Source organism: Mirounga leonina, unplaced genomic scaffold (assembly GCF_011800145.1).
Source record: "Mirounga leonina isolate KUSES-001 unplaced genomic scaffold, KU_Mleo_1.0 Mir_82, whole genome shotgun sequence".
Taxonomy (NCBI): Eukaryota; Metazoa; Chordata; class Mammalia; order Carnivora; family Phocidae; genus Mirounga; species Mirounga leonina.
In genome coordinates, this window is record NW_023270825.1 from 569,122 (window position 1) to 590,399 (window position 21,278).

General features: G+C 67.4%; 3 protein-coding genes across 6 annotated transcripts in view; all 3 read right to left on the bottom strand.

Annotated features, from left to right (window-relative positions):
* Positions 1-2,034, bottom strand: part of TEDC1 (tubulin epsilon and delta complex 1) — a 7,565-nt gene extending 5,531 nt beyond the window's left edge. For all 4 annotated transcript variants that reach the window (XM_034992586.1, XM_034992585.1, XM_034992584.1 and 1 more), the window contains exons 1-4: positions 1,869-2,034; positions 1,675-1,771; positions 1,057-1,259; positions 604-759 (exon numbers count right to left, since the gene is read on the bottom strand). In XM_034992586.1, the coding sequence (XP_034848477.1) occupies positions 604-759; positions 1,057-1,259; positions 1,675-1,771; positions 1,869-2,009 (597 nt within the window). In that variant the 5' untranslated portion in view covers positions 2,010-2,034. The remainder of the gene's footprint in view (positions 1-603; positions 760-1,056; positions 1,260-1,674; positions 1,772-1,868) is intronic.
* Positions 2,035-4,335: 2,301 nt separating this feature from the next.
* LOC118002278 (cysteine-rich protein 1) lies at positions 4,336-6,101 on the bottom strand. The gene is made up of 5 exons (XM_034992630.1): positions 5,824-6,101; positions 4,839-4,933; positions 4,708-4,765; positions 4,582-4,628; positions 4,336-4,465 (listed from the first exon to the last, which is right to left on the bottom strand). The coding sequence occupies exons 1-4, from the start codon at positions 5,861-5,863 to the stop codon at positions 4,588-4,590; spliced, it is 234 nt and encodes a 77-aa protein (XP_034848521.1). The 5' UTR covers positions 5,864-6,101; the 3' UTR covers positions 4,336-4,465; positions 4,582-4,587.
* A 6,636-nt stretch (positions 6,102-12,737) lies between these two features.
* CRIP2 (cysteine rich protein 2) lies at positions 12,738-17,658 on the bottom strand. The gene is made up of 8 exons (XM_034992539.1): positions 17,551-17,658; positions 14,659-14,753; positions 14,518-14,575; positions 14,066-14,206; positions 13,913-13,981; positions 13,737-13,831; positions 13,444-13,501; positions 12,738-13,366 (listed from the first exon to the last, which is right to left on the bottom strand). The coding sequence occupies exons 1-8, from the start codon at positions 17,591-17,593 to the stop codon at positions 13,299-13,301; spliced, it is 627 nt and encodes a 208-aa protein (XP_034848430.1). The 5' UTR covers positions 17,594-17,658; the 3' UTR covers positions 12,738-13,298.
* Between the last annotated feature and the right edge of the window lie 3,620 nt (positions 17,659-21,278).

Below are 21,278 nucleotides of genomic sequence, written 5' to 3' on the forward strand. Positions count from 1 at the left end.
GGGTGCACAGGTGAAGGGGTGCAGGGTGCAGAGGTACAGGGGTGCAGGGTGCAGAGGTGCAGGGTTCAGGGGTGCACAGGTGCAGGGTGCAGGGGTGCATAGGTGCAGAGTGCAGAGGTGCAGGGGTGCAGGGTGCAGAGGTACATACGTGCGGGGTGCAGAGGTGCAGGGTGCACAGGTGCACGGGTGCAGGGGTGCAGGGGTGCAGCGTGGGGGGGCCCAGCACTGAGGAGCCCTATGCTGGTGGGGGTCCCAGCCTCCCTGTCCAGCACCTCTCAGCCTAGACTTCACACTAGACCTGTAAGAGAGACCTGTGCCCCCACAGCTGAGCTTCCCAGCCCTCAGGAACCCTACAGAAGCTGCCCACTGCCCATCAGCCTACACCCAGGATGTGGCAGAAGGAAGGGGCACCTTCCTCCGGGAAACAGGCCCCGGCAACAGCGGCTCCCCCAGGGCCCAGAGCCCATTTCTGCTCAGAGACAGAGCCTGAGGCCTCTGATGACTTCCGGGTCCATCCAGGCCTCAGGCAGAGGGAGGAGGAGCCGACAGCCTGTAGCACGGAGAGTAAGTGCTCGTGGGTGGGCAATCCTCAGGTGACAATACCTTTCCCAGGAGGGCACACTGCTCCTGCTGACTGGTGATCAGGTTTCGCCACTGGAACCGCAGCTTTCCCATCAGCCACTGCAAGTGGCGTATGTCCACAGGGCCATCTGCTTCCCGGCGGGGCGGGAGTGGGCCAGCACTGGCCAGGGCTTCACACTGGAGAGGGCACAAGGGTCACACCCTGTTCCCATATCCTCTGCGGAGACCCCAAGGGAGACAGAGAAAAGAGGCTCCTGGAGGGAGAGCCGAGGGCCCCCAGGGGTGCCAAGAGGAGACTTGGGGGCCACACCCTGTGAGCACACACCCTCACCCTGCCCGAAAGGAGGGGCAGGAAGAAGGCGGGAGCAGGGGGATGGCAATGCCGACCCCCACAGGGCTGCCCTGAGGGCTGGCCCAGGCTGAACCCAGGCTCCCCACCAGGGCTAGTCCCACGCCCCCTCACAGCATACGCACCTCGCACAGGGGTATCTCGTCGCCCAGCCGCACGCGCGTCTGGGCCAGCAGCTGCTCGAGCAGGGGCCCGCGGGCCAGGAGCCAGGCCAGGGCCAGCAGAAGCTCGCGGCTGCCCTGGGAGCCGTCCTCGGGGAGCTGCGCCAGCGCCCTCCTGGGGTAGCCCTGGGAGCGCAGCGCCGACTTCACCAGGTGGACTTGGGCCTCTGGGGATGGGGAGACCGCCTGCTCAGGGGGCCGCCCACTGGGAGAGACCCCGCATGACTCCCAAGCAGAAGCCAGGTTTGGAGGGAACAATCGGGACTCAGGATGAGGGGGCCAGGGCTAATGGGAGCGGGGCTTATGCGGTGGGCGGGGCTTTGCCCGAGGAGGTGAGTGGGCGGGGCCAAGGTCCGCAGGGGCGGGTTCTTACCAGGGAGGCGGGGCTAACCGGGCTGGAGCTTTACAGGAGGCGGACCCAGCCACAGGGTCTGTGAGTGGACAGAGCCGGAGCCCGCAGGGGCGTGACTTAATGTTGGGGCGCGGCTAATGGGGGCGGGTGGGCTAGCCGGGGGCGGGGCTTGCGTGAGCAGGTGGACCTCACGGTGAGCGGGCGGGCCTTACGGGGAAGGCGGGGCTTACCCAGGGCCGGGGAGGCCGGGGAGGCCGGGGAGTCCGAGGCGCCGTCTCGGGGCAGCGGCGAGAGCACGCGGAAGAGCAGCTGCCAGAGCGCCGGGGCCTGGAGGGATCAAAGAGCGGCATTCAGCGGGGCCAGCCGCCTCCCTGCGTCCGCCCGGGCCCCCGCCGGACCCCGCCGCCTGCCCCGCGGGCCTCACCGCCTCCGGACGGTCGAACTTGGCGCGGCGGAAGATCTCGGGGCTGGGCCCGGCGGGCAGCGTCTGACTCAGCGCGGCGATGGCCTCGGGCAGGGCCCCGACCGCGTCTCCCCGGGGCCCCCGGGGCCGCCGCCGCCCCATGCGGCCGGCTTCCCTCGGATCGCGCGCCGCGGCCGCCGGGGACTCCCGGCGTCCAATCACCGCGCAGGTGCCGTCCCTACTGGGCCGTCGCCCAGTCACCGAGCGGGCGGGGGCACGCCTCCAGCGCCGGCCCAATGAGCGGCGCCCAGGCCTTTGAGTGCAGTCTGTTCTGTCCACTGCGGAGGCATTTCCTGTGCGGCAGGGGCCAATTGGCGTCGACAGCTCCGCGGGGTCCGCCCTTGCGGCCCAATCGCGTCAAAACCCGACACCCGCCTAGCTCAGACCCCACCAATCAGCGCCTCAGCCAACCTTGCGCCAAAAGGCAGCCTAGGAACCGCCGGCGTGCCCGCGGCCCCGCCCCGGGCGCCCCCTGCGGCCGGGAGCGCAGCGCAGCCGGGCGCCACCGACCCGCGCGGGAGCCCCTCGGCCTCCGCGAAGCCCGGCCCGGCCGGCGCGCCAGGGGCTCCCGCGGGGTGCGGGCGGCCCCCTCCGCACCCCAGGCCCACACCCGGACTCCGGCGCGGGCCCCCCGGCCTGGCTGAGCTGCACGCTGAGCCGCTCCTTCCGCAGCCGCCTCGGCGCGGCCACTGGCAGAGCAGTCTGGCGGCGGCGGTCTCAGAGCCCGGCAGTGCGCACGGACGCCCCGGCGCGTGAAGGAAGCCGGGCGCGCAGCGCGGCCGCGTGTCTACGGTGCGCGCGCGAGACGGCCCGCACGGACGGCGCTCGGGCACCAGGGACGGGCCGCAGAGCCCTGCGCATTGGTTAAAGCCGGCGAACCGCACGGGAGAATTTTGAATGTGTGGCGTGTAAATTACACCGCCCCGAAGCGGTGGAAGGGACCGAGCCGCCAGCCCTCCCCGCCAGCCCTGCCCACGCACCCCTCCACCCGCCGGCCGCGGCCACGCCTGCAGGAAGTGCGTCCGGGCGGGTCCCGGCGGCCCCCCCACCCCCGGTCCTCACCTTCGCCCGCTTCCCTCTCGGGCACTGCCGACTACCACCGCCACCTCCCAGGAGGCCCCGGCCCCGGCCCCCTTCAGCTCGGCCCGGTCTGGTCTCCGCAGGCCACTCTGCGGACGCCAGGTGGAGCGCCCTGCGGCCTTCAGAGTAAAGACCACATTCTTGACCCACCCGCCCAGCCCACCGGCCCTTCTCTCTGGGCCTTCCATCAGAAGCGCTTTTCTCCACCTGCGTCCTGACCCCCTCCGCCCGCAGGCGTCAGATCTCAGCACTCGTCCTGCATCTGCCCCACCTAGCTGCGAGCTACGCCAGAGCCCAGCCCCAGAACCGGTAGGAGGCGGGAGCCTCTACGACCTTGTTCAGCGCTGCTCCTCCCTGTGTACCCCGACTCCTCACTCTGGCACAACACCCCGCTGAATCTCCAAGCCCCCAGCCCCCACCCTCCCACTGTCCACTGAGAAACCCTGCCTCACCTTAGCACCATCTGTTCCTTCCCACCCGGTCCCTGCAGATGAACTCTGGCTCCCACCTCTTGGGGTTCTGTAAGTCAGCCAGTAACCTAGCCCCACCCTACAGGTGGCCCTTGAGACCCCTCAACAGACTGTCCAGCTCAGGCCTGCAGCAGGGCCGAGACCTGGGAGGGGTGGCCCTCTGCCAGGGCTGGAGTCTGAGTGGCCAGGGGAGGGAATGGGGAGGCCCTCACTGAGTGAGGCCCAGTCTGCAGGTGCTGCCAGAATTGACATGGAGGTTTCCAGAAAGCCCCCAACTATGCATGGCCCAGCCAGTCCTCCAATTCTCCATTTAGTGGCTGGCCACTCAGTACTGGGGTGGGGAGGAAGGTGGGGTGTCCAAGTGCATGCTCCAGTAGGAACGTGGCTGGCCTGGTCCATCAAGGCCGGTGGGTAATGGGGACAAGGGTGGGGCAGGAAGTGGAGAGAGCAGGCAAGGACTCCCCACCACAACTCCCCCAGAGCTCAAAAACGGAACCAGGGTGAGCACAGCTAATTCACCCCGTGGCCACCACCCACTGACTCTTAGGCCTCATGTTCCCGCTGACCTGTTGACCCTCCCTTGGGCCCATCCCAGAACCTCTGGAGAGCTGGGGCATTGGCGGGGCTGGGCACTGGAGAGCTGAGCCACATGGGGCCTTCCAGGGTGGCCAGCTGCCTGCCTTGTACAGGAAGCTTCAGCCTGAGGTGGCCCCCAGCACAGCACCCGGCCAGGGCGATGGGCAGCAAGGCCGGCTGCAGCAGGAAGAGCCAGTGGCCCTGGCAGGGCTTGGAGACAGAGCGGCCAGCTGCAGCTCCCCGCCACCATCCCCCTGTCAAGACACACACCCCTGCCCCCCACCTCCGCACACGCGGGCAGGGATTCTGAGTGTTCAGCTTTATTGAGGGCGTGGGAGTCGACAGGGGTCGCCGGGTGCCTGGGGATAAGGCCTGCAATCAGCCTGGAAAGGCAGTGGCCCGGTGGGCAGCCAGGGACAGCGTTTCCATGACCTGCGCAGAGAGAGACAGAGACAGAGGTGAGTGCGGGCCCAGTGAGCAGTCAGACTGCACTCAGGCGTGGGGGGACCATCCCAAAGGCCTGATGGGCTGGGCTGGGGGAAATGTACCTGGGTTTATTTGAAAGTGTGACTCTCAGCTCCACCCCGCCCAAAACCTGCAGACAAAACGAGTAGGCAGGTTAGGGGTGGCCAGGGGCTGGGTGGGGGGCCAGGGCAGGGGCCGGGGAAGCATACCTTTAGGCCCGAACATGGAGGCATAGCAGGGGTGGTTGCAGTAAGGCTTGCCTTCATGCTGCAGAGAGAAGGGCCATGAGGGGCTGTCCGCCCTAACCCTGCGCCCCTGCTGCCCTCCAGGTCCCACCTACCTCAGCGTGGCCCCCTGACGTGAGCGTCTTTCCACATTTCTCACACTTCAGGCAAGGCCGATGCCAGTCCTTCCCCAGAGAGGTCACCCGCTCAGCTGCAGAGGCACAGACAGCAACCCCCGCCCCCCAGTATGAGACCCTGCTCTGGGGTCCCAGGGCACACCCACCTACTCACACACCAGCCTTCTCCAGTTGCCTCTGCCCTTGGTCTCACCCACGCCCGCCTGGTGGCCCACCCCGGGTCTCAGCCTTGTGCCCCGTCAGTAGGGAGGGGCACCTCCAGTCCCCTAGGCCAATCCCTCCAAACAAACGGGAGGGGGAGCTGGGTGGTACTGCAGGAGAAGGCCTCGAGGGCCAGGGGTGGGGGCCTGGGTGACCCGCCGCGGTGTAGGGGGTGGGGAGTGCAGGGCGCCCTTCTCAGGGGCGAAGGTGGGAGAGACACTTCCCACTTCCTCCCGCCTCTCCCCTGGGTGGGCCCCGGGGCGCGGGACAGGGAGGCTGCACCCGGTTCTCAGCGCTCCCGGGATCGCGCCCCGGGCGCCGGTTTCCGCGTCTGTTTCTACTTAGCGGTGGGAGGGGCGGCTAGAACGCAGCGTTTCTCCCTCTGCCGCGCGGTCCCCGCCCAGGGCACGCCGAGGGGGGACGGGAGAGCTGGGGAGTCCCAGCGACCGGGAGACCCAGAGAAGGGGGCACCCAGACAAGGCGAGACCCAGCGGGACCGAGAGGAAGAGACAGCGGGGCGGAGACACCGAATCAGCAGAGACAGAGGGCCATCCGACGCCGGGGGCCTGACCCGCACACCCAGGCGGTGGCCGGCAGGGCTGAGGTGTCGGCTCCCGGCACGCAGCCCCAGGGTCCCCCGGCGCGCCCGGCCCTCCGGAGAGGCCCGGCCGGGTCGTCCCTGGGCCGCGCTTCCTAGTGGGGGCGGGCGGGGCGGCGCGCTCCCGGCCGTGGGGGTGAGCTGGGGTAGGCGGGGAGCGCTCACCAAAGTACACCTCCTTGTCGCACTTGGGGCACTTAGGCATGGCGGCTGGAGGTCCGGCGGGAACGTCTGCGCAGGAACAGACAGGAGAGCTGGACTGGGTGGGTCCGGCGGGGTGCGCGCCTTTCAGGGACCCCAAGACCCCGCCCCTTTGAGACCCGCCCTTCGAGACCCGCCCCCTGAGCCCGAGATCTGGACCCAAGGACCTGGGCTCCAGGCCAATCAGCTAAGAAAGGTCCTCTGGTCCACCCCCACCTTCGGGCTGCATCCGGGCCTAGCCGACTACGGAGCGGGGGTGGGGTGGGATCGGGGGGCGTGTCCAGGGAGCGCGCGGGATCCGTGGGGATGCACTGAAGGGGCGGGGCTCCTCCGGGGGCTGCAGCCCCGCCACTCGCCTAAGGTCCAGGATCTAGGGAAGGGGCTCCCCAGCCCTAGCCCCAGCCCGCCGGCACGTGCCCGAGCCCCCAGTTATTTGGGAGCCAGGGAGGGGGCGAGTCACCGCTGAAATGCAAATAGATGCAAACCAGCGTTGGCGAACTTCTCCCCACACACTTTGACCCGACCCCGTCCCAGACAGAGAGTTGGGGACAAATTACCAGGGACGTCTCAGCCTGGTAGCCCCCCAAAACTCCCCGCCGGCCTTAAGCACACGCGGAGCCAGGAGGCCCGCCGCTCCCCAGTTCCCCATCCCCACGGGACATCCCGGGCTCTTCGAGCTCCCCACCCCCGCCGCTGCCTGGGAAGACCATTGGACAGCAGCCCGGGGAATTTAGAAGAGGGGACTCCGAGATGGGGCGTCCCCTCCCTCCGCGGTAACAGCGATCCGTGCGGGGGCGGGGGGCTTTGCCGGGGATGGTGGACGCGGCCACGTCCAGGGCATCTCGTGTAGGGAGGACTCCTTATCTCTGCGGGAAGCGCCCCAGGGGGCACGGCGGGAGTGGTTCCTGTCCGCCGCCTAGGGCAAGTGGGGGCTGGTGACAGGTGGAGACAGTCCGACTCCACCCACCCCGGAAGTGGAGAGGGCCCAGGGGCCCGGTGGGGTCTCCCACCCTCCTTTTAGCCCAGGCCTGGGTGGGTGGAGTAGGGCATTGCTTCTCCCAACCGTCCTCCCTCCTGGTCACTGGCAGCCAGTCCACCTTCTCCCCCTCCGCTGGGGAGGGGCCATCCGCCCTCTCTGAGGACCCTTCACCTCCCGGCTCAGAGGCCCACACCCAGTTTCTTGGCTCCTGGGCGCCTACTCCGCTTCTCTTCCAGTCCAGGCCCCAGCGAATCTGCTCCTCCTCCCCTTCCTCCCCTTTGTCCGCGGTCCCTCCCTTCAGCTACCATCCTCCTCATCTCCCCATGACACACCCATCTCTCAAAACAAGACGTCTCAGAGCCTCTCCAGGCCCCATCTTCATGGAAGGTGCTGGAGACCATCCTCTAACAGGACCCAGGGGCTCCTGGCCTCCCCACAAAGGCACTCAGCCCTGACAGCACCCAGTGCCTCCAATCTCACCCTCCCTAAAGCCCACCTACCCCCCATAGGCCTCTTGCCTGGCACTGGGAGAGGGGAGGGAAACCATGGGTGCCCCCATCCCCCACACCCCAGTGGGGCCTGGCTTGGGGTGAGGGTGGCAGCCCCCGGGGTTTAAGGGCCAAACCCCCTGTGAGGATGGCACACCAGACCCCACACCCTCATGTCCTGCTCCTCACGCTTCCCTCCAGTCGCCCCCTGCTCCCCGGGACCCCCTTTCTGAGGCCACAGCTCTGCCCCCAGCTGGACTCCGCAAGCCCTGGGGTCTGCAAGGCTCGCACCGCATCCCAGAAACCCTCAGTGGCTGGCTGCCCATTGCCCTCAGGAGTGGGGGGTGCACCCCGTGCACGGTGGAACCCCAGACTCCCCCCCATGGACACTGGCCTGCTCCAGCCTTGAAGCCTCGACACTGTCATGTCTGTGCCCGGCGCTGGACCTCAGCATGGGTTCTGCAGGTAAGACCACCAGCCCAGCCTCCCCCACCATCCCCGCCAGTCCCTCGGTGTCTCCCTGGCCTGCGCCCGATGCTGCTGCAGACTGGTGGGGGTAACTGAGGTGGGTCCTGACTTCCCTCACCTCCTGGCTCCGGATCTGGAGAGAGGCAGAGCTGGTCAAGAGCAGGAGAGTGGCAGGCGAGGCAGAGGGACTCACAGAAGCACGGACACAGCAGGGGACAGAAGTGTAGACAGGCCAGAGAGGCAGGGGCCGCAGCAGGACGACAAGGGCCCTAGGCCCAAGACCACTGGTGAGGCAGGGGTGGGGGTGGGCTTCTGTCACAGTGGATCACGGGGCTCCGGCCACACTGGTCACACGTACCCCCTTGCAGCTTCCTGAGAAGGCTGCCCTGCAGGGGTGCGCTGGGCAGAGGCCTGGGCTCCAGGGCAGGGCTGCCTCCACCTCTAGCAGGATGCTGGACCACGCACAGGGTGCTGGCTGTGCCCGCGTGTGTCCTGCTGTCCGCGGACACGGCTGTGTATGAGTGCGTCTGTCTGGGTATCCCAGCTGCCTTGCCATGTTTCCCCGCCCAGCCCTCACCCCCAGCCCACCCACAGGCTCCAGGCAGGTGGGGCCGTGGACCAGCCCTGTCCGCTTCTCCACCCACCCCGTCCCAGGGATGCCCCCCGTCACTGTGACCGCAACCCCGCCCACCCTGGGGGAGCCCCCCCTTTGAAAACTGGGGTGATGAGGTTCTTGCCAGCTTTCCTTGTTGTTATTTCCCGTTGCCATGGTCACAGGGCTGCCGAGTGCGGGGTGGATGCCAAAGGGGGCCAAGGGCCATGTGACTGACCCTCTGGTTGGTATACAGCACAGTTGTCCAGACACTCAGACACACTCTCACGCACACACACACTCACACTCGCTGTAACCCTCCCAAGTCGTCAGCCACAGACTGGCCTGCTCCTCCAATCCCCCCAAGCTCCCCACCCATCTTGCCTGCCTGTGAGGATGGGAACCCCTCAGCAGTGGCAGCCCCATCACCCCCCCGACTCTACGTCCAGGCGCACCCCCCTCTCAGGCTTGGCTGGGTACCAGTCGGGGCCCTGACAGCCTCCCTGGAGACCTGGGCCCCACCACGTGCAAGGCCTCCTACCCCCATCAGCTCACCTGGCTTGGATGCCCTGTGGGGGAGGACTGACTGAGGTCAACCTGAGAACCCCCAGGCCAGTTCAAGACCTAAATCTACCCTGCCCAGACTTCCACCCCTCGCCCCACTCTTCTGGGGGTGCGGTTGGCCTTTGTTCCCTGAACAAATGGAGGACACAGTGAGCCTCCTAACGTACCCCCCCCTGCCCCCCAGTGCAACCAGCCCGCACAGGGGCTGTGTCTGGGGCCTGAGGGACAAAGTGGCCAGGACGGAGACGCCGAGCAACTCAGCTGCTTGCCCCAGGCTGCCTCTGTGCCCAGAAGGCCCCGCCTGGCACCAGGACAGCACGAGGGCACCCCAGGACCCCGAGACCTGGGGGAGGCAGCGGTGGTGTTCTGGGTACACCAACCGAGGCCACCTCTGTCTGCTCACCCTTCCCTCTGCACACCCCCATGCCCTTGCCTGTCCATGTACTGCCCAGGCCTGGCCGGGGACCCAGATGGCAACCAGGAGGGACCTGCCCTGCAGGACAATTACGGAGAGGGCCCAGAGGCAGCTCCCCAGCAGTGCTTGGGCTCCAGGCACCTGAGAGAACCAGTGAAGGCAGGGCCGGAACCCAGTGACCACTGAGGAATCCACCCGTGGGACCGGCCACCCACTGCCACTGGTAAAATTCTGCTGCTGGAGCTGGACAGCCCCTCCTGCACTCCCTCCCTCTGTGGTCTGGCCTCCTCCACCATCCTCCAAGCCCCCACCCAGTGCCCCGGCCTCCAGGCCCCTTCCTCAATGTGGACAAGCAGGGATGTGGACAGGTGTAAGGTTGTTCCCTCCTAAGGCTGAATGGCCAAATGCCCCGGGGCAACTGCTGGGCTCCCTCTCCAGTGTCCACCCCCTGCCCATCCCCCAGGCTCAGCTGAGTCATGGACACTCAGACATTCCCAGGGCCTATTTTCAGCCGCTTGTCCCCCGGGACCCCCTGTCTGCTCTGAGGTTCTGCCCCAGAGTGGGTCTGCACTTGCCCAGAAGGACTCTGCTCCTGTCCACCTGGGCCTCACCCAGAACAGGTGAGAGGGCAGTGCCCTCTTGGAAGCAGGAGTGGCTTGCAGACACAACCTTGCGCTCCCTCCGGCAGCCCTGCCTAGGGTCCACAGTCCAGCCAGATCGGGTGACCCCTCCTCTCCCTGAAGGCTGAGCCTTGTTCCAAGAATCTATGTCCTGGAGCCAAAGCCCATACAGAACTGCCTCAAATTCTGGCCTCACCAGCCCAGCAGCTGAGCCTTTTCATGGGCCCCGAGCCCCCTCCCCCCACTCCGGGAAGCCAGCCAAGCCCTGGGAAAACGGGCTGCCTGCACCTGGTTGTCCCGGTCCCATGCCAGTCTTCACCTGGCCCAGCCCCCAGCAGTCCACTGATTCCTTGACACTCAGCCCCCGGGACCACAGCCGGTGGCCGGTGAGCTGGTGCTTAGAACCAGGGACAGGAAGCAGTCCTGCCCCCTTCCATCAGTCCTAAAGAAATTCAGAGGGGCTAGCCTGAACTGGGTGGGGTCCTCAGGGAGCGTCCAGCTGGGGAAGGGCTGCTGAGGGCTGATGCTGGGGGTCACTGACCCAGGGGAACCTGGGCAGGGCCTGGAGGGAGCCAGGCTGGGAGTCCAGGACCCAGGAATCTGGGATCTGGACCTCAGGGAAGTGGGGGCAGAGGGAGGTGCAGGCAGAGCAGGCCCCACAGCAACTGGGGACACCAGCCAGGGCCACCCTGGCCCAGGTGAGAGGTGGAAGGCACACCACCTTGAAGGTGCCGGGCTTTCCCAGGCTCTAGAAGCCTGGACTGGTGGGAGGTGGGGTTCAGCTGGGGAGCAGGTCGGTGAAGCAGGCCTGGGCGCCATGAGCAGCCCTGGGCTTCTGGACGGGGAAGGAGGCTGTTAGATGGCATTTCAGGGCCGCCTCACTGGGTGGCATGGAATGGAGGGGTGGAGGTGGAGGCCGGGCGAGGGGCAGCAGCGAGGCGCGCGCCCGAGCACACAGGCCCATTCCCGCGACCCCTGCATCTTGCCGGAGCGTCGGGGGCTGCGGGCGTCGGAGGAGGCACCGGACTTGTCCGGGCGTCCTGGAGCCGGTGCCGCCGAGGAGGCCGCGGCAGCGCAGGGGCACGCGCTGTCCCACCGACACGCCTAGCGACTCGCGCCGGACCCAGGGGAGCGGCACCTCCCCGGTTTCCATGACAACCGCTGGGAAACAAACAAGGCGGCGCGTCATCCTCGGCCCGCAGGAAATGGGACGCGCCTTCCCCCGCCAGCCCCGGAGGCTGGGGCGCACTGTGTCCCGGGCGGGGCCGGGGCTCGTCTTCCCTGAGGCGATCCCTGCCCCTCACCCCCGCGCTGCCAAGCGGGATTTCACCCACAAGAGGCCGCGGTCGCTCCGGTTTTGGGGAAAGGGCACGCTGCCTGCCACGTCTCCTCCCCACATAGTTTCCACTGGAGGCTCCCGAGGGAGGGCCCGAGCTGTGCCCTTAGCAGCTCCCCACGCGGCAGGGGGCAGGAATTTCCCGTCCAACACCGCAGCGAGGGTGGGCAGCCTGTGCTCAGGAAGTCTGGAATCTCCCCCAGGTGTCCCCCCGACCAGGGAGTCAGGCCTGGCCAGAGGCGGCGGCCTTCAGCTGACCTTGCACCAAGTGCCCGTACCTGCCTGGGGTGGACGCTGGCTGCCCCTGGGGTACCTGCTCCAGTGTCCCCCCACACACACACCGCAGGCCACTTGCCCAGCACATTCTGGCTGCATTCCCAGGCTGGCCAGGTGGGAGGAGACACTCTGCCCACAGTGGGCACCTGGACTGGACTGCCTAGGAGGAAGGCGACCTGGAGCCAGCCGATCCGCCCCCAGGGACACGGATGGCTGTTCGCAGGACAATGCGAACCGCAATCAGCTCAGCTAGGTCTGAGCCAGTGGACTGGAGGGTGGGCCAGGGAGGGGCCTGTGCCAGGCTGGGGCACGGGGAGCTGGTCCTGGGGAGCAGGGTACATGGGCCCGGAAGGGCCAGGGCGGGTCCGCCTGGTTTCTGCCCCAGCGCCCGGAGTGGAAGAGAAGCTACGCCCTCTGGTGGGCTGTCCAGGAGCGGGCGGATAAAGGGAACAGACCGTGAGGAGGGGCTCCTGGCAGTTGCCAAGGGGTCCTGGTTCAAAGGGCAGAGCCGGGACTGCCTGGGGAGGCTGGGGGTGACTCCGTTATCACTGCAGACCCAGACACAGGGACACTGGTTGGGCGGAAGCACCTGAACAGGGGGCTCGAGCCTCACGTCCTGGCCCTCAGCTGCCGGTTCTGCCCCTTGGCCCCCACTAGTGCTAAGCAAGACCAGTCTCATCTGGCCGCTCCCCTCCCCCACCCGAGCCCACTGCACTTCCAGGCTCAGTCCTTGCCCCTGCCCACCCTGCCCAGCTCCCTGCACTCCCGAAGAGGACCCCTCCTCTGGCCCCCTGCCCCGTCCCCCACGTGCCAGGCCCTGGGCTCTTTCCCGAGGCTGACCCCTCCCTCGCCGTGGGTCTCTGATGGATCCAGGCGTCTCCTGGCAGTTCTGGGGACCAGGACCCCGAGCCCAGAGCGCTTGCCAAGCTCCCACCTCTACGTGGCCTGGTCCCTGTCTCAGCTGCCTGTCCCAACGCAGTGTTGGGGCCACAGCCCAAACCAGAGCTTCCCTGCCTCCCACCCACCCCCACCCACCTTGGGAACAGGACCCCACCCCCACCAGGTGTCAGGAGCATCTGGGGATGGCGCAAGGGATGCTGTCCGGGATTCACATCCACCCCACCACCAGAGACACAGCGCTCGGTCCCCCAATCCTCGAACCCTTTATTGACAGTCTCAGCAGGTTAGTGTGAGCCACGTGAGGGTGTCAGACAAGCGCTTGCAAGGCAGGGTGGGTGTGGGACGTGGGCGGCGGGCTCCTGGCAGGGACGCCCTCGGTCCGCCCGAGCAACACCGTGAAGAGCGTGGCTGTGGCCGTCACGGGCAGGGGAAGCAGAAAGAACACTGTGGGGCAGGCCTGGGGCAGCAGGAGGGGAGAGTGGGATGGCCGCCTCAGAGAGACCCACCCAGGGCCACGGAGACACACAAGGGACACAAGGGACACACGGGGACGCATGGGTCCATGCGGACACAGAGCCATGAGGACACAAAAGAGGATAAGGGGTGGGGGGGTACGAAGGCCAGAGAAACGGGGATGGGCAGGCCTGGTCTAGAGACAGCCCAGCGGGGTCTCCTCCCCCACAACACGCAGGCCCTGGGCTTGCGAGGCAGGATGAGCCGGGGAGGACGGCGGCAGCTAGCTGCTGTCCCCCACGGGGCCAGGCGGTGGGCTCCGGAGCAGGGGGCGGAGGGGCCCATGGCCTAGGGCTGAACTTTGCCCTCTGGGTCTCTGTCGTAGATGTAGCTGCCGACAGCTCCAGTGTTCACCCCTGCAGACAAAGGCGCAAGGTGGTGGGGTGCCGTGGGGGCAGGGCGCTCGAACCCCCGCCCTCCTGGCCACACTCACCCTTGGGTCCGAAGAGTATTCCATAGCAGGGCTTGTGGCAGTAGGGCTGGCCATCGTGCTGGGGGCAGAACGGGGACTGAGCGGGGACTCCAGTCCTCCCCCCCAGCCCCCCCCAGCCGCCTCCCCCCGTCCACTCACCCGGTGGAGAGGGAGGGGCCTCGGAGCATCTGTGCACCCGCGGGCCCCCACTCTGGCCACCAGGGGGCAGCACCCACCCGCGGGTCGCACGCACGCACGCGCGCGCAGCCCTGCCGCCACCACCCCTCCTGGGCGCGGGCGCTCCCGCCCCTCACCTCCGCGTGCCCGCCTGGAGTGAGTGTCTTCCCACAGCGCTCACAGCGCAGGCACGGGCGGTGCCAGTCCTTGCCCAGGGAGGTCACCTTCTCGGCTGGGGGGGGTAGAGATGGTGAAGCTGGGGACCCTCCCGGGCAGACCCCCCCCAGGGGCTGCTGCGGGCGGAGTCACTCACCAAAGTAGACCCTCTTGTTGCAGCGAGGACACATGTTGGGTTCCCCCGTGAACGTGGTGACGCTGGAGGCTGGGGGAAACACCGCGAGCGGCAGCCCGAGTCAGGGCAGGGCCGCCAGGACGCCCCTCCTCCCCCACACCGCGCCCAGCCCACCTTTGCTGGGCCCCTTGGGCGGACCGCCGGCCTTGCGCTCCTCGGCCCGGACCACAGGCACCTCGATGGGGCCAGTGACCTGAGGTCCTTCGGCGGAGGGCTTCTCATAGATGTAGGAGCCCGCGCCTCCGATGTTCACACCTGTGGGGAGCTAGACGCTGTGGTGGGGGGGAGGGGCAGCCGCCCCCAGCCCCCACACCCCATCCACCTTCTCAGAGAAGGGCCCTCCACAGCCCACTCTATAGGGTCAGGACCCCCCACCCCGAGGGTGCCAGCCAGCCGGGTAGATTCCTGGGAAGGGCATGGAGGATGCTAGAATTTCAAGGGTGGAAGGATTGTGGGGGAGGGTCGAGAGCGGGCAGGGGGAGTGTGGGTCCAGGATGCACGCTGGCCACCCCTCCTGGTGCCCTCCTGGTGCCAGTTCTCAGGCTGAGGAGGGGGACCAAGCTCACCTTTGGGTCCGAAGAGCGTGGCATAGCAGGGCTTGTGGCAGAACGGCTTCCCGTCGTGCTGGGCAGAGGAGCACCGAGTGAGGGCTGGCCCCCTGCCCACAGCCCCGCTCTCCGCCCCCAGCCCCAGGGGAGGGGGCTCACCTCGGCATGGCCCCCCGGGGTCAGCGTCTTGTTGCAGCGCTCACACTTGAGACAGAACTTGTGCCAATCCTTACCCAGAGAGCTCACCTTCTCAGCTGGAGGCAGGAGGGGAAGTCAGGGCCAGGGCCCAGAGCCCTCCCGTGGCAGCCGCCTCACCCCTCCTCCTTCCACCCCACACAGGAACCCCCAGCGCCCACCACACGCCCTCTGCCCCTCAGGGTCCCTGCTCTCCTGCTGGGTCTAGGTCACCCTCCCACCCCAAGGATCACTGCTGGAGCACCTGTTAGTCCTCTCGGCATCACACCTGGCCCTCCCTCAAACACCTGCTTCCCACTCACACACCTAGCCCTCCCTCACAGATTCCTGAACCCTCCTAATTGGGCCCTAAAGGAGTTGGCAGAGCCTGCCGCTGAGGGGAATGGGGGGCCCCCTGTGGGGGGGCTAAGGCCATCCCCTCCCACCCCATGGGATAGAAGGCCTACCTGTCTATATTCGGTTTCCTCGGGATAAGCCCTGAGAACCCCCACCCCACTGCCTCCAACTGCTAGGGGCCCAGTCACCACCCCCCCAGCCACCCCACCCCCGCCCGCCGGCCTACTGGGCCACCTCCTAAAGGACGGAAGTGTGGGGGGCCTCCCCAGGAGAGCACGGCAGGAAAAGGGTGGTGGAGGAGAGGGCAGGAAGAAAGGCTGGAGCCAAGCCGGAATTCCGAAGGGAAGGGGTCTGAGCAGAAGCATCAGGGAGGAGGAGGTCAGGCAGGCTGGGCCCCTGCCACCCTGGCAGAGCCCCAAGAGGAGGCCAAGGACCAGCAGATATCTTCTGGTCCCCTCACAGAGAGGTTGCAAGCCGGGCTTCCCCGAGGGCCCCGGCAGAGCGGGCAGGAGGGTCTGGCCAGCTCACTCCCTGCCCCCAGAGGCTCATGGGTGCTGCTGCTGGTGGCCCAGGCTCCAGGCCCTGGGTGCTGGCTCCCCACGGCCCTGGCAGAACCTGCTGGGCCCAGCCAGGCCAGGGCCAGCCTCCAGGACCCAGCCCCCCACTCCCTTCCCAGAGGCAGCACAGGCTTAGATCCCCATGGCCACTCTACCCAAGGGTGCTGGGACAGGCTGGTCAGCCACCCCTCCCGTGTCCGAGGCGGGCTTGGGTCCCCTGGCAGCCCCGCACCCTCCCCCAGGGCTCCTGCTGGCCAGCAGTAGCCATGGCAGCTGCAGCTCACGGTGGCCAGAGACGTGCTGCACTGGCCAGCTCTAGCATTCGGCCATGCGGGGGCAGGGGAAGGACCCTGAGACCCACTGGGTGGGGAGACAGCCGCACATTACCAGCCCAGTTGGGAAGAAAGAACTGATTGGGTCTATCGGCTTAGAAGGGAGCTGGTTCCCCACTGGGCTGCACCATTGTTAAGGACACAAAGGCAAGGCATTCTGAGGTCACTCTGGGGTGTCCTGGCCCAGGTTCCACTCTGCTGAAGGGTGTTGGCTGCTGTTGGGGGGTGGGGGGAAGAGGTGCCTGACTGGGGGATGGGCAGGATCCCAGCCCAAAGCCCCCCCCACCCCCCCTCCGCTAGCGCCTTCTGCCCAGGACAGAGAAGCCAGCCGTGTCTGAGCTGCCTTTGTTTTCTGCTGGGAGCCAGCTACCGCCCAAGCAGGCAGAAGCGTTTTCCGGGCTGTCCACAGGACTGTCGGCCCCAGCCCTGGAGAACCCTGAGCTGGCCTGGCTGGGGGCAGACTCATGGGCAGTGGGGCTGGCAGGAGGACCCTAGCGCTGTCCCCTCCCCTGAGCCTTGCAGGGATGAGCCCCCTCTGGGATGGGGACCGAGGACTGGGCCAGCTCCTGGGGAGGCAGCCGGAAGCCCCTAGGCTCCCAGCCAGGCCAGAAGCACTCCAGGCCAAATCCGGTCCCTCCCCTCTGGGAACAGCAAACAACAGTCCACCTCCTTCTCCCTCCCATCAGCAGGGAAGCCAAGTGGCTTCCTTCACCTTGGCCTTTCCCCATTCCAGACCCTGACCACTGCTCCCACAGTGATCAGGGAAGGGTCCCCTGTCTGCCCCCACCCTTCTGACACTGTGTGTCCCTCTGTTGAGGGTGTTAGTGGGAGGATCAGGGGGCAAAGTCGGGAGAGGATCAGCCAAGAGAAGAGAGAGTGGCTGAGTAAGCCAGACAACCGGGTGCAAGCGCCAGGGAGTGGGTGAGCGCCAGGGGGTGCCGCATACCCAGGGGGCATATCAGCAGAGACCTGCTGCCCCCTCCAGTCCCGGGCTGCTGTGACCTTGAGGCAGGGGCGCTCGGCCACCTCGCTCCAGTGCCCTCTCACGCTTGTGGGGCCCCGCTTGTCATCCCACCCCACCCACAAGAAAGTCCTGGGGAAAACTCGCGCCAAGCAAGGGAGCACGTTGGGACACGCAGGAGTTAAGAGGCCAAGGTCGCCCCCGCATGGACTGAGTCCAGACAGAGCCCATATCTGGCCTGGCCCGGTGTGGGCAGAGGTCGAGTTGGAGGTTGGGGGGGGGTCACTGCTCCCGGCCACGCTGTCCTCGCCACGTGTCCGCGGAGAAGGGCCGTGAAAAGCAGGAGCGCACGGGAGGCTCCCACAGCGTGAGTGCGCCCTGCCCGACACCGCCCCGCTCCACGCCTGCGAACCCCCAACCTGACCCCCGACCCGGCCTCATCCCGAGGACCGCGCACCCCCGCCCGGCCCCACCGGCCGCTGCGGGGTTCGGGCGTGGCTGCCCCCACCTCGTCCAGCTCCACCCTCCGGCCGCACCCGCGTGGACAGCGCGGCGGGCCGTGCTCGGGGCCGCGCATCTCGGGACCGCGCATCCCGGGGCGGGGCGCGAGGCTCTGCGGCCGGGGGCTGACGGCGGAGGGCGGTGGACGCTGGCCCGGCCCAGCACTCACCGAAGTACACGGTCTTGTCGCACTTGGGACACTTGGAGGCCATGGTCGGTGCGCCCGTCGACCCGCGCCCTCAGCCCGCGCCCGTCTCCGCGCCGCCGCCACCGCGCCGCCGCCCCGCCCCGCCCGCCGGCTGCCCGCGCACCCATTGGCTCCGCGGCCGGGGCGGGGCCTCGGGAGCCCGCTCCCCGGGTTCGGCTGGGGGCGCCGCGGGGGCGGGGGCGCACCTGCCGGGGCCGCGAGGGTGGCCCGACCTGCCAGGCGCCCCGACGCCGGTGCCTCGCCCGTGTCCATGGCAACGTCGGAGCCGGGGCGGGCGGGGGTCTGTAGCCCCCACGGTTCCGGGGCATTCCTGGCTGTAAGGGCCTCGGCCCGGAAGGCCGGCCCCTGGACACGCAGACGGACGCCGGGCTTCGGCGCCCGGTCCCCACCCCTGGAGGACCCCACCTACCCCGCCGCGCGCTCCCCCACCCCGCCCCGCGTCCCTTTGTTGCTCGGTTTCTATGGCAACGGCCGCGCGGTGGGATCGGAGCCGGATTCCTGGCGGGTGCGGCCACCTGGCCCGGTCCCGGTCCTGCCCCGCCGCCCGCCCCCGCGACACCGTCGATGGTGCTGACGGCTAAGTGGGTGGAGGGCAGGGCGCCCATCACTTCCAAAAACAGCGGGAGAGAAACTGCTGGAAGCGGGAGAGGGGCAGGGCGCCAGGCCGTGAGGGGGACCTGGGCGTGCCGCAGGCGCGGAAGGCACTGTCCCCAAGCTCTCCACCCAGGGGCGGTAGGCAAGGGAGAAGAGAAGGGGGAAGAGCCCGGGCGTGCTCGCTGTGCAGGCGCTGTGCTCCCTTGGGCTGGTACTGCCGTCTGCCTGCTCCCCCCCTCCCCACGTATCCCGACTCCCGCCGCGGGCACCCCTCCGCTGGACCCACTAGCTCGGGGCCCAGGGCCTCTGACCTCCAGCCTCCAGGCCCCAAAGCAGCAGTGCTAGGCATCTGCCAGCACTCAGGGTCCCCCTTCCCGGGCTCCACAGTCCTCCTCCCAACAGGGGCGTTCCTGACCCCTCCCACCCCTCCCTGCCTCCATCCCAGGCCGAAGAACCTGGTCCTACCACCCCTGGGGTGGGGGATCCAGGAGGACCCCTTCCTCTCCTCCCTGAGGCTCTGCCTCCCAATAAGCTCTTCCCTTGGCCTCCAGCCCAGCTGAGCCTCAAGCCCAGCAAGTGGACAGAAACCCTAAGCCCAAAAGACCCCACCCAGTCTGGGCAACTCCCTCAGAGCACCCCTTCCCCCTGCCCCATGTACCAGCCAGGCTCCTGGGGTCAGGTGTATTTGCACACTGGAGTGAGAGTCTCGGTCCCACCGCTCTCCAGAACCCAGACTTTCACCGTAGCCCCGCCTTCGCCCAGCTCCCTGGCCCCCCCCCCCCCCCCCCACACCCTATAGCCCCTGCTGTTCCTGCGGGGCCAACGGCCCAAAAACCTGAGGCCCCCGCCCCCCCCGCCCCCCCAGCCTGACCTGACCAGCCCCCCTTCCGGCCCGCAGCCTGACTCTGGCCCCTTGCCAGGCAAGGCAGGAGAGGGGGGCGGGGAGGCCTCAGCAGTCCTCTCTTCCTGGGCAGGGTGGCCAGCCATGGGGCTCCCCCACACGTCGGGCATTTGCAGCCCACTCCTTGCTAAGGCTGGGCATCAGGTATCTTCTGTAAGGAGGTTATGTGTGGGAAGAGCCTGGGGCCCAGCCCTGCGGGGACAGTGATGGGGCATAGCAAGGGAAAGGCGTTGGCATGGGCCAGGCACCCCTGGACAGAGTGGGGGGACAGATCCCGGATGTGACAGGGCTCTTCTGGATCAATGGACACTGAGTAGCAGTGTCCACCTCTGAAACCACAGGGGGCTACAGGCGGGGGCAGGGACAGGGCAGGACAGGCTCCCAGTGAGCAGGATGGATGGGGACAGCAGGGTTCCAGAGAAGCCCATCGATGGCGGGGCCAACTAGCCAGCCAGGTGTGGCGGCAGGTCTGTCCCCTGGGGCCGTAGTGGCATGGCGTCCTGGCAACGTGGGTAAATAGCACCTAGGACCGTCTTGGCTCTGTGGCAGGGACCCCCGGGCAGGGCGGGGGGCGGGGGGTTTGGAGGTGCAGCCCCTGTGGGTCTGCAGGCAGGCCCCTCCTGGGGATGACTCTTGCACCTGAAATCCCGTGTGTCTGAGGAGGAAAGAGACCCCTGCCCCGTCCTCAGACCCCAAGGTTGGGAAGAGGCTCCTAGGCAAAAGCTCCTTGCTGAGACACCACAACTCAGTCTCGGGGCAGGGTAGGGGCACGAGGACTCCAGCAGATTACAATCGGCTGGGAGGGGCCACTTTTTCAACACCCTGGCCTGTCACCTTACGGGGCCCCATCACGGGCTGGGGGTGGGAGGCCAGGACTCCCTTATCTGTCTCCAGCGAGGAAGCAGAAGTGGTTTCTATTTTAATTCCCTGGCTGAGATGTGAACACATCATGGCGGGACTGGGGGGCAGGAGGCAGAGCTCAGGGAGGCAGGAGGAGGGAGCCCCACCCCAGGAGGGCCCGGCTCACCCTTCTGCAGGTGGGCTGGGGTGGCACAGACTGAGAGTGTCCCCCCCAGACCCCTCTCCCCAGTGGCCAGATAGATCCGGCCTGTAAGGGTGGGTGCAGAGGGATGGCCAGAGGTAGAATTTCTGAGAACGACGTACTTGCTGAAATCTGAGCAAATCCTCACTCTGGAAACTCCACACCTGCTGGGGGTTGGCCCTACGGCTCTGGGCAGAAATTCTCGGACAGCTGGGGCAGGGCTCTGCCAGGAGCAGGGTGGTGGGCTGGCCTGACCCAGCTGTGTTGGCTGCCCCGGTGGGAGGGAAGCCACGCTGAGCCAGAGGATCCACGCACCTGCCAGTCTGGGTCCCAGGCCACGTCTGGGCCACACACACACACCCCCGCCCCCATCTCAGCCAGACACAGGAGGTCTCAGCTCTACTGTGGGAGGGCCCTGAGCTCTGGCCAGCCCTCTCCCGACCTCCGTGGGCAAGAGGGCGTCCTGGGGCCGGGCCCTGCTGAGGCAGGTGTGTGGGTCAGAGGCAGAGGGACGACAGAAACCCCAGCCCAGCCTGGAGGCCAGGAGAGCCGAGGGTCCCCCGGTGCTCACGGGGGCTTTGCCGCTGCCTGGTGCACGGGGGCCCGGGATGGCCTGAAGCCCCCAGGCAAGGGGAGGGACGGGGGACAGAAGACACGGGAAGAGCTAGTTGGTTTTTTCTTTTTATGAGTTTTTTTTTCTTTGTTTTTTTTAATATGAAAATTACTTGAAAAGACCAGGGGCCAACCCCACCAGGCAGCTCGGCCAGCCGCTGGCCGTGCCGATCCTAACATTCCAGATGTAAGTTACAGAGCTTAAGTTCATCTACAAAAAAAGTAATAAAAATAAAATTTAAAATGGCACCTTCAACAGAACACAACAAAACCTCCGGCCGGCCCGCGAGGCCCGCAGCGCGATGCAGGCGCGCAGGGCAGCTCCTCAGCTCCGCTCCGGCCAAAAAGTAAACACAAAGCTAAAAACGAGTCCTCGGCATTCTGGGAAGCAGCTAAACGGTACTCTTCCCGAGGTGTCCCAAAGGAGCGGTTTCTCTGCAGTGGGGGCGAGAGGGGGCACTACCAAAACCGGGCGGCGGGCGGGCGGGCGGGCGGGGGGGCGGGCTGTGGTTGCGGTGGCCTCGCGGGGCGGCGGGGCGC